The sequence below is a fragment of the Lepus europaeus genome, chromosome 9 (assembly GCF_033115175.1).
Source record: "Lepus europaeus isolate LE1 chromosome 9, mLepTim1.pri, whole genome shotgun sequence".
NCBI lineage: Eukaryota > Metazoa > Chordata > Mammalia > Lagomorpha > Leporidae > Lepus > Lepus europaeus.
In genome coordinates this window covers 6495880-6506873 of record NC_084835.1, presented here as the reverse complement: position 1 = coordinate 6506873, position 10994 = coordinate 6495880, and the positions used below count along the sequence as shown (strand labels likewise).

General features: G+C 63.6%; 1 protein-coding gene across 1 annotated transcript; it reads left to right on the top strand.

The window, feature by feature from the left end:
* Positions 1–415: 415 nt before the first annotated feature.
* SSUH2 (ssu-2 homolog) lies at positions 416–10788 on the top strand. The gene is made up of 11 exons (XM_062200063.1): positions 416–509; positions 1095–1173; positions 2342–2471; positions 3914–3974; positions 4651–4775; positions 6524–6586; positions 7507–7592; positions 8078–8170; positions 8635–8740; positions 9931–10038; positions 10642–10788. Exons 1-11 carry the CDS (start codon positions 416–418, stop codon positions 10786–10788), a joined length of 1092 nt encoding a protein of 363 aa, XP_062056047.1.
* The last annotated feature ends 206 nt before the right edge of the window (positions 10789–10994 follow it).

The window sequence follows — 10994 nt, the reverse complement described above, 5'->3', positions numbered from 1 at the left end:
GCGGTTTCCTGACCCAGGTGGTCCTCTCGTGGTGGGGGTGCCCCTAGTCTGTGTAAGTTCAAGGACAGGCTCAGAATCCACGTGGCTACCTGAGAAGCATGGTTGCATCGGCCCCAAGGCTGGAGCAGGTGCCCTGAAGCTGGGGCAGCACGGTGCTGGCGGTGCCGACGGCTGCAGGGAGGCGCTGGGCAAACAGCAGCTGCTGTCCTTGCCCTTGGCCTTGCTGGAAAGGCTACCCCTGACCCGCCGGCCCCATAGACGCGTCTGTGCCCCGAGAGTGCTGAGTGCCAGCATCTTAGTGAAGCCACGAGGCTGTGGGGGCGCCCCTCCGTGTCGCCTGGCTTCCTGGGAAGCGGCTGTCCACTCACCGCCCTCTGAGGCTCGGCGCTCCCTGTCTTGTTTGAGCACAGGTGAGATGGACCTCAGTTTCGAGGCCGAGAGTCCCTTGGCACCCCCTGCTGAGCTCCTGGAGAGACTGCCTGGCTACGACTGGCTGCTGCCAGGGGACGGTGAGTCCCTGCTTCCTCTGCCTTGGGCTCCTGGTGGGCGGGGCTGTGTCTGGAGCAGGCTGGGTCCCTTGGGGTTCCCAGGGAAGCCGCTTATCTGGGCTGCGTGGCTGACATTGCTGTCACGAAGTCCCCAGGGCTGGGTACTTTATAAAGAAGAGAGCACGGTTCTGGCGGTACCACTCTGTGCTGGGCTCTGACGGGGACTTGGTGGCTGATGGCATCGCAGTGGCCGGGGTGTGGGAGACAGGGGAGGCAGCACACACAGACGAGGTCACATCTCTAGTCAGGGCCAGGCTCGCTGTGTGTGGAACACATCGCTGTCCCGGGAACACATTGGCCCTGCCTTCAAGGGGCCACACTGGGCGCCAAGCCTCCAGCCCGTGAGCCCTTGGGGGACACACCACAGCCAAACTGTGGCAGGGGCGAGGGAGAGGTGGCCCCCGGGGCCCAGAGACTCCTCGTGGCCTGAAATCCACGTGCTGGTTCTTGGAGTTCGGATGTCTCTGGTGTCATCTGTGGTCTTCACCTGTGCCTGCAGGGGGCCAGCTGCGCCCCCTGCTTCAGCCCCACCCCTTCCTCCCTCAGGGCAGCAGGTGTTCCCGCCTCCAGAGACCCCAGGGAGGCCCCAGGAGCAGCGGTCTTGGTCCTGGTTCCTGAGACACAGGTGAGGCTGAGGCTCTGCCCGGAGGCCCCGTCCTCCATTTCCCTGCGTCTTCGGTGCCCTGTGGGAGCCTTCCTGGGGGAGTGCATCCCTGAGCCTGTGTCAGGACCCCCGCCCAGACCTACGGGGCCAGGGCCTGGGCTCTCTGCTGAGCGCTGCAGGCTGTTGCCTACGAAGCTTGGCAACCGACCGCTGGTACTGTCAAGTCTGGCAAACCCTCGGCCCGGGCCACGTCCAGGCCACTGGGGATTTGCAAGTACAGCCTCCCAGGAGTGTTCAGGCTGGCGCCCACACCCACTCCCATAGATGGCGTCCACGGCGGCCTCTGGGGGCTGTCAGACTGACGGTGTGTCATGGGCAGAGCTGTCCTCCCTCTCTGACCCTTCCCCGGAGACCTTGGCCAACCGCTGGTCCAGATCCCGGAGCGGTCGCCCCCTCCTTGTGTGGAGAGGGTGTGGGGGTGCAGGGGTTCCCAGACAGCGAGTTCAGGGGGCCAGTGCCTGCCATAGAGGCGTCTCCCAAAGCACCCCCTGGCTGTCCACCTTGCAGCCCAGTGTACACTGTTTCCCCATGCGGCTGCCTCCTGTTAGGCCAGCCCACGGTGTCTGTCCCTTGCCTGTCCGCGGAAGCTTAGGAGTGCGGGCCTGGCCAGTGCTGGGGACAGCAGGGTCTGTGGGGCGGGATTCAAGGCCTGCTCTGAGCTGCCACGGAGAAATCTACAAAAATTCCTGGGACAGGGAGGGCTTTGCTAAGCAGGTGGCAGCCTCAGGGGAGAGGGGGTTTTCAGAGGGTGGGGGAGGGGCACTCAGTGAGCTGGCCAGGAAAGGCCCCCCCTTCCCACCACTGTCCCCATGGTGTGTCCCTGGGGGTCTTCCTGTGCAGGTTACTCAGAGCTCCTCTGGTCAAGGCCAAGTCCCCTGTGTGATGACCTCAGTTTTTCTACCTGTAGAATGGTCTGGTTCAGCTGTCAGCCGGTTTTTGAATTTTGGGATCTCTGAGCACATTTCAGCCGAAGCAGTTTTGCTGAGGCTGGGAGAGTTCGCCCCTTCCCCACCCTGTGTGGCTCCTGGGGGCTTTGCCACTGCAGTGCCCCCAGCCTCTTCCCTTCCCTGGGCCTCAGTGAAGCCCCCGGGGGCCTTCCCACAACCCCCTTCTGCTCGGTGCCCAGCAGGGTCCCCACAGTGACGGAGGAGGTGGCCCGGGAAGCCCTGCTCAGCTTCGTGAGCTCCAAATGCTGCTACGGCCACGCAGCCGCCGGCGACCTGGTCATCCGGGAGCTGAAGCAGCAGAACCTGTGCCGGGTGAGGGGCTGGGGGCGAGGCCTGTGGGTGGGGGAGGGGGTGTTTGGTGACATCAGCCGGGGAAAGGAGACTTGGGGGGCAGTGTGTGGGGACAGTGGAGACACAGAGTCCCCTCTGCAACCCATCGTCTTGGTATCCCTGGAGATCAGCTCTAGGACATCCGGGGGCTCCAGCCCTGTCTGCAAGATGGCGCACGGTCTGTTCTCCTCTATGCTTTGTGTTTTGTTTTTTTTTTTTTTTTTAATGTAAAACTGCTTTTTCAGAAAAAAAATCTTTGTTCATTTGAAAGGCAGAGAGACAGAGGGAAATCTCTCTGCCTGTTCACTCCCCAAGTGCCCGCAAGCCAGGAGCCACGAACTCCATCTAGGTTTCCCATGTGGGTGACAGGGAGTCAAACACTTGAGCCCTCACCGGCTGCTCCCAGGTGCATTAGCAGGGAGCTGGGTCAGAAGCAGAGGGAGCGCCGGGTCCCAGGTGCTCAACCCGTTCACCACAGCATCCCTGGCCCATGGCCTGGAAATCACCTCTAGATGACTTAGGAAACCTGACGCAAAGTGAACGCTATGTAAATACGCGAGTTTGCATTGTTTACGGACTAGTCACAAGATTCCCTGTGCCTGTGCAGTACACACAGTTTTTACAGGAATATTTTTGATCCGTGGTTGGAGCTCCTCCCAGCTCTGAGTGTCGCCGGTGTGCGGAGTGGACACCGGGGGCTGGGGAGGCAGGCAGGTGCCCAGGCAGGAGTGACAGAGCCAGATGCACACCCAGGCTCCGCAGCACCCAGCCGTGTGTCTGCTCAGAGGAAGGTGCTACGACCTGCCTTGGCTGCACCCCCTAAATCATGACTGAGCCCAAGAATCATTGGTTCATCGGTTCAAAAGATCCTCCCTCTGACACCCGGACCATGGCGCGCACCTGTGTCTCCTGCCAGCCAGGGTGCCTGTGGTGCCCATCTCCCAGTAGCGACACAGCTGCTCTCCGGTGAGCGCTGTCACTTGGAAGTCCGATGACATTCACAGGTCGTGGTGAGAGCAGGCTGCCAAGCAGCTGGGTGACCTGGGGCAAGTCACCCGGCCTCTCTGGGCCTCCACTTCCTTGCATGGAAAGGCAGGAGCTGAGCAGTGCTCAAGATCCCCCCGTCCCGTTCTGAGCATCTGCGACGTCGGCCTCAGGTCAGCGTCTCCTGGTGGGGACGTGGCCCCGGGCAGTCCACGTGCCGTGCCTCGCAGAGGCCACTGCTGCCCGAAGCTCGCCTCGCACCAGTGCTGTGTCCGAGTTCCTGGCCACCTGAGTGGCTCCAGGAAGGAGCTTGTCAGGGGAGGCTTGCGGCGCAGGTGGCAGGGGCGTGGCTGCTGCCCCGGCACCTGCTGGCTCCCCGCTCTGCTCGGCGCTCTGTCCTCCCACGGAAGGGGCCTGATCGTGCCCTTTACCCCCTTCAGTACCGACTGGAGACCTTCAGCGAATCCAGGGTGAGCGAGTGGACGTTCCAGCCCTTGACTAGTGAGTGAGTCATCCGCCATTGCTGAATAGGGCGCTCCTGTGCCCCGAGCCAGGGCCTCTGCAGCCCCGTCCATAGGACAGTGGGCGCGAGCCTTGGAGCTGATGTCAGCAAATGATCCCTACCTGGGAGGGGCTGGAGGCGGCCTGGGAGAGGCTGCCCTTGACCTTTGAGCACGGGTGGGGGCCTGAGTGTCAAGAGCCCAACGGGTCACTGGGCCTTGTCCTGTCCGATGGTGGTGTTTGGCCATTTCTGCTGTGTGTCTCTTCGACACGGGGTGGGGGGCAAGGTGATGGCTGTGCAGGAGGTAGGGTGGGGACCGGTCTTGTTCGTGGCTCCCTTGTTCCCATTGGTTGCATCTGGCCTTCTGTTTCCTGTCCACCCACGCTGTGTGGTAGGTGCCGCCTTGGTGTCCTTTCTGAGGGGAAGGAATTGATGCTCAGAGGGGTCAAGTAACTTGTCTGGGACCCCACAGCAGGAAGCAGAAGAGCCTAAAGTCAAACCCAAGCCTCTGCCACTGTCCAACTTGGGGGCTTCACCATAGAGCCAAGGGGTCCTTGTCTCCCAGTCCCCTTGCCTGATGCTGGCACCCGGCAGAGTCTTGGGCTGTTTGTTGAATGAATGCCAGCTCCTGCCTGCCTCCCCGGACTGTTCTCACCACGGTCCTTTGCTGGGCAGACCAGGTGGTGGATGGCCCGCAGAGAGGCCCCTCCCCCAGGCTCTGGGACATCAAGGTCCCGGCGCCCCCGCTGTTCCAGGAAGACACCAGGAAGCTGCAGGTGCCTCACTCGTCCCTGGTCAAGGTAGGTGATTTTGGGCTGTTTGTGCTCGCTGAGTGGGTTTCCCAGCCCTGCACTGGCCTTGCCTCCATCTTTTTAGATGGGAAACCCCCGGGCAGAGGCAGGCTGCTCGTGCCTTGGTGAGGAACAGATGGAATCTAAGAACACGTGCGTGGTGCGTGGGAAGCTGCACCTGCAAAACCTCTCACAAGCCAGGGAGTGCGCCCCCGCGGCGAGAGGAGTGGCTGGTCACAGAACGGTCACCTGCTCCCAACACAAGCAGCAGACGCTCCTGGGCAGCTGGACGTGGGCTTTTAAAAGTCTCCTCTCTCTTTTTGAAAAGATTTCATTTATTTATTTGAGAGGCAGAGTTCCAGAGAGAGAGAGAGAGAGAGAGAGAGAGAGAGGTCTTCCATCTGCTGGTTTACTCTCCAAATGGCCACAATGGCCGGAGCTGGGCCGATCTGACACCAGGACCCAGGAGCTTCTTCCAGGTCTCCCATGTGGGTGCAGGGGTCCAAGCGCTTGGTCCATCCTCTGCTGCTGTCCCAGGTGCATTGGCAGGGAGCTGGATGGGAAGTGGAGCAGCCGGGACATGAAACAGCATCCATATGGGTCGGAGGCTTAGCCTACTGTGCCACAGCGGTGGCCACTTAAAAATCTCTTGTTATCTTTATCTTTTCCTTTCTATTTTTGGCCCGTCAGTAGACAGTTGGGGCACTGAATGAAACTGACATGAAGCAGAAGTTAGAGCGTGGTTGGGGCTGTCCGAGGAAGCCGGCAGGGAGCAGTTTGAGCCCCCTCTACGTGACGGACCGCGTTCAGGGCAGGCAGTGCTGAGCTGTTTCCGTTGTCACCAGCACCGCGGGTCACTGTGACACCTGAGCCAAGACTTGCATTCGCTCTGAGCTTACAGCAGGGTGTGAAGGCGAGGGGACGCAGGAGTGGCTGTGTCCTCTGCTGGAACCTGCTCTGATCCAGTGACTGCCCCCCTAGCCCGCAGCGCACTGCCTCTCACCGAAACACAGCCATTTCTCACGACTTCCGGGCCGGAGGTCACCTGCCTTCAGGCTGGGTGTTAGCTTTGTAGGGAGCCGTAGGGTGTGGGTCAGGATGCCAGCCTTGAGGACAGCCCCAGCACCTGGCTGACCAGGCTGGGCTGAGTGGAGACGGAGCCACGGTCTGCGTGGTGGGCTCTCCAGGCATCCTGGAACCCTCCCCACACACCCTCTCCAGGCCTCCTGGGACCCTCCCCCTGTGCCCTCTCCAGGCCTCCTGGGACCCTCCCCCCCACGCCCTCTCCAGGCCTCCTGGGACCCTCCCCCCGCGCCATCTCCAAGCCTCCTGGGACCCTCCCCCCGCGCCATCTCCAGGCCTCCTGGGACCCTCCCCTCCCCCCCCCCCGTACCCTCTCCAGGCCTCCTGGGACCCTCCCCACACACCCTCTCCAGGCCTCCTGGGACCCTCTCCCTGTGCCCTCTCCAGGCCTCCTGGGACCCTCCCCCCACGCCATCTCCAGGCCTCCTGGGACCCTCCCCACACACCCTCTCCAGGCCTCCTGGGACCCTCCCCACACACCCTCTCCAGGCCTCCTGGAACCCTCCCCCCGCGCCCTCTCCAGGCCTCCTGGGACCCTCCCCACACACCCTCTCCAGGCCTCCTGGGACCCTCCCCACATACCCTCTCCAGGCCCAGCCCCCCCCTGCAGCACTTCTGGAGATGATGATGGTGTCGGGGTGGCACTGGGTCCACAGATGGCGTTTCACTTTCAGGAATGCCACAAATGCCACGGGCGTGGGCGGTACAAGTGCAGTGGATGCCATGGAGCGGGCAGGGTGAGTGACAGTGTGTGTGTGTATGACACGGTGAGTGTATGGGGCATGGTGACTGTGTGTGTGACAATGTGTGTGGGGGGCAGGGTGAGTGACAGCGTGTGAGTGTGTATGTGTGTGACACAGTGAGTCAGTGTGTGGGGCACAATGAGTGACAGTGTGTGTATGACAGTGTGTGGGGGGGCATTGTGAGTGACACTGTGTGTGTGACACAGTGAATGTGGGGGGCATGGTGAGTGACTGTGTGTGAGTGACAGTGTATGTGGGGGCATGGTGACAGTGTGTGAGTGCGTGTGGGGGCATGGCGAGTGACAATGTGTGAGTGTGTGACAGTAAGTGGGGGGGCATGGTGAGTGACAATGTGTGAGTGTGTGAGTGACAGTGTGTGTGTGACAGTGTGTGTGTGGTGTGTGTGTGTGTAGAGGGCTGGGCTGTGGCCTGGGCTCCTGTGCTCACACTCCCCTTGCGAAGTCCCCCTCCCTTTCTGGCCTCTGTCTTCCCGTCTGTGAAGTGGAGCATTCAGCCTGTGCGTTTGCTTTTGCTTTTGCTTTCTCTCTCCCTTCCTCTGCACGTCCCGCATTCGCTGAGTCGGGGCCCTGTCCGCAGACTGAGCCCGGGGCTCCCTTGTGCCCCAGGGGCCTCCCCGTCTGCGTGGGGAAGGAGACTGGGGCGTGACCAGGGTTGGCGGCCCGTGGCGGTGGCCGGTCCTGCAGCGGTCCCTGGGCTGCGGTGAGGAATTTATACATCCGCTGCCTCTTAGCTCTGGAGGCTTGGGGTCGAAGGTCAGGGTTCTCTGGGGGAGTGAGGCAGCTGTCTCCGGGAAACGGGGCCTCGGGAGACACAGCCCCAGGGGACGCAGCCAAGGCTGCGGGCGGAGGGAGGGCTCCAAGCCGGGTGTGCGAGGCCAGCGGCTGTGCCCGCAGGTGCGGTGTCTGTTCTGCAGCGGAGGCAAACGCAGAGCCAGGCGGCCGCGGCGGTGCCAGCTGTGCTCCGGCTCCGGCCGGCGCAGGTAAGAGCCGGCACCCCCGCCCGCAGGGCGGCGTCCTCGCCCACTGGCTGCTTCTGCCCATCCACAGAACGTGCGCCCAGCACGTGTCCAGTCCTGCAGACCGGGGCCTGGTGTGAGGCCACCCTACCCCTCCCCATGTCCTCTGTGCTGGCTTCACTGGCGGGTGGGCTGTCCCCCGCCACCTGCAGGCTTGGTGACCCTAGGGCGGAAGGAGGCCCCTGTTGCCTGGGCACGCCCCCAGGCCGGGAGCCCCTCCTAGCATCAGCTGGGACAGCCAGGCAGAGATCCCATGCCCTTGAGAAGGCTTGGGTGGGCCCCAGAGCCCGGGGAGTGGAGGGGGCAGGATGGTCCCCAAAGGGATGTTGGGGCCCTGCCAGAAGTGGGGGTGACACAGCCTAAGCCCAGCGCAGGCCCCTCTGATCGCCTCATGAGGGCGGGTTCGTGCTGGGGCTTCCGGGTGCCTGCAGGCCCCTGCACCCCCTCAGGTGCAGCACGTGCTCAGGGCGCGCCAGCAAGACCTGTGCCACCTGCAAGGGGGAGAAGAAGCTGCTGCACTTCGTCCAGCTCGTCACCGTGTGGTGCGTGGAGGCCACTCAGGCCCAGGGCCACGGGGGGGGGGGGGAGGCAGCAGAGGGGCGGGGGCTGCTGGGCACGGGGCCTGGACCAGAGACGGGGGGGTGGGGCATCGGCCAGGGCTGCAGGAAGCAGCAAGGGTGCTCCCTGGGAGGGTGCTGGCGGCTGTAGAGGCCAGGATTGAGCTCCCGCCCCCACGGCTGCTTTCCCGGCCCCTGGGATCAGAGCCAGCGGGGCTGCTCTCCACTCCCGAGTCAGCCGAGGCGCAGGTACCCAAAGGTGTCTCTCGGTCCGGGCCTCGCTGTGTGCCTGTGGAAGGCGGTTGTGGCCCCGGGCAGGCAGCGCCTGTCATGCCCATTGTAAAGATGGGAACGCCGACTCAGGTCCACTGCCCACCCCCCGGGCCCCGGTCTGTGTGACCCCAAAGCCTACATTCCTAACCCTCTGGTGCCCTGACCCTCCCGTCCAGGAAGAACAGCGTGTTTGAGTTCGTGTCCGAGCCCCGGCTCAGCTGCCCGGTGGAGCTCCTTGCGAAGGCCAAGGGCGAAAGCCTCTTCCAGGACGAGGACCTGGCGGTGAGGGGGGTGGCAGTGGGGCTCGGTCTGCGGTGGGCGTGGCACGCACGGGTGGGAACAGAGGACTGGGCTGCTGGCAGCAGGGGGCAGGCCGCTCCTCACAGCCCCCGCCCACCTCCGCACATCTGGAGACCCTCCCTCCTTCGGTGGCTGAGAAACCAAAGCCGCCCCCATCCGCCTTACAGCGGGGTTGGTGGGGGGAGAGGTGGGGCAGGGGAGGACTCAGTGGGCAGTCTCAGCTGTGTGCTCCCAGCTGTGGGCCAGCACAGGGAGGAGGGCCGGGGGCCGGGGTGAGGTGTGGTCCAGCTGTCTGGGCGGTCCTGGTCTCTGCACATGTGACATCGGCTGCTTCCGGGACGTGGACCCTGTGCAGTGGGGCAGTGGTCCTGGACTTGTGGTTACGAGGGAGGGGGCAGGGCTGGGAGCCAGGCAGAGTGAGGGGCTCAGGTGTGAGAGGTGAGACAGAGCCCTGCCCGGCCCCTGCTCTTATAAATAAAGCTTTACTGGTGCACGGCCCCGCACATTTGATGACATTCTGCAAGTGACTGCTTTAAGCTGAACGCGTTCTCATTCTGGCTCGGCTGGGAGCCTTGGCAGAGGCTGAGGCTTGGATGGGACTTGTGCACAGGCCTCTGGTACCGTCCCCTCGCTGAGGGGCAGCCACATAACCTCTTCTCTGCCCCAGTGCCGCCAGCTCCCTGGAGCCTAGGGCTTCACCTTCAGCCTCCCGTGTGGGAAGTGATGGCCTCCCTCCCTGCCCCTGTCTGAGGTCGGCGGTGCCCTCCCTCGCTGTCAGCCCAGCCCCCTACCCAATGGCGGGGCATGCATATCTTTCCCTCCCCACCACAGTGTCCACAGCCCAGGCCCAGGCCCAGGGGGACACAGTGTGAGCAGGGGTGGGGGAAGCACACGGTTCACCAACAGGGCCTGCACCTGCGTTGGTCACTGGGTGCCTGGCACTCGGTGCGCTGGCCGTGAGGGCTTGCTCAGAGCTTGGCAGGGCTGCAGGGGCTGGGGCTGCCCCTGGTTACCCCGCCTCTGTGTTGGGATTCCCGGGACCATAGCAGAGCTTGACCCAGTGCCCGAGGCTTGCGCTGCGTCCCAGGACCGCTCCTTGTCCAGTCTGGCTCAGGGCAGCTGCAGGCTCTCCCAGGCTTCTGCACAGCGAGTGGTCGCCTTCTCTCTCCCAGGTGTACCCCATTGTGGACTTCCCCCTGCCGGAGATTGCTCGGGCCTCCCAGAGGGGCATCGCAGAACACAGTGCCGCCCTGGGCTCCCGGGCACGCGTCCTAAAGCAGGTGTGTAGGGCCTGGGCGGGGGGCTGCAGGGACTGAGCCTGGGGGAGGATGACCTGGGCTCTTGGGAGGGAGGCTCCGGACTGGGCTGGGCCTGTCCAGGCATCCGGGGCCTCCCTCCTGAGAAAGAGGGGAGGAGAGAGTGGCCAGCAGGAGGGGCGCATAGTGCTGGAAGCTGACTGGGGTCAGTGTGGCCAGAGCCAGAGGGCAGGGACCCATGAGGCCACAGAGGCTGGCAGGAGGGACACCAGGCCCCGCGACAGGTCTGGGTTTGTGCTGAAGGACCTGGGAGCCAGTGTGGGATTTAGATTCTAAATCTCGGCTGTTCGGACTGGAGGTAGAAAGCTCCAGTCTCAAGGCGGTGGCCAGGGCCAGACCTGCCTCGGGTGCCATGAGCTGATGGCCACCAGGTGGCGGCAGAGCAGCCGCGAGCTCCAGGGGCTGAAGATGGGGTCGGGCTGGGTGGAACTCAGTGGTGCCGAGCCCTTGAATGCCAGCTGTGGAGGACGAACGTTATCCCTCAGGCGGTAGGGAGCTATGGAAGGCTCTTGAGCAGGTGAGTGACCCCAACAGGACACTGAAGATTGTGGCCATTTGTTTCCTCAGCGCCAGACCATTGAGTTGGTTCCCCTCACGGAAGTCCGTTGCTGGTACCGGGGAGAGACCTACGTCTACTACATCTGTGGCACCGACCACCAGGTGGACGTGGGCAACTTCCCTCGGCAGCACTGCTGTGGCTGCACCATCCTCTGACGTCGCTCAGCGGGCCGAGGCGGGGGGCGCTGGGCTCCCCGGGCATCCCGGGCAGCCCCCGGTGTGTTTCCACGCAGTCCCGCCGGCCGACGATACAGCACAGCCTTGCACGGAGACTCCTGGGCCGACGGTAGCACATGCTCGTCCCTGCGAGACAAATCGAATTGGAGCCCGAGCTAAAGGGCCCCGAGCCGATGCCGCCGTGG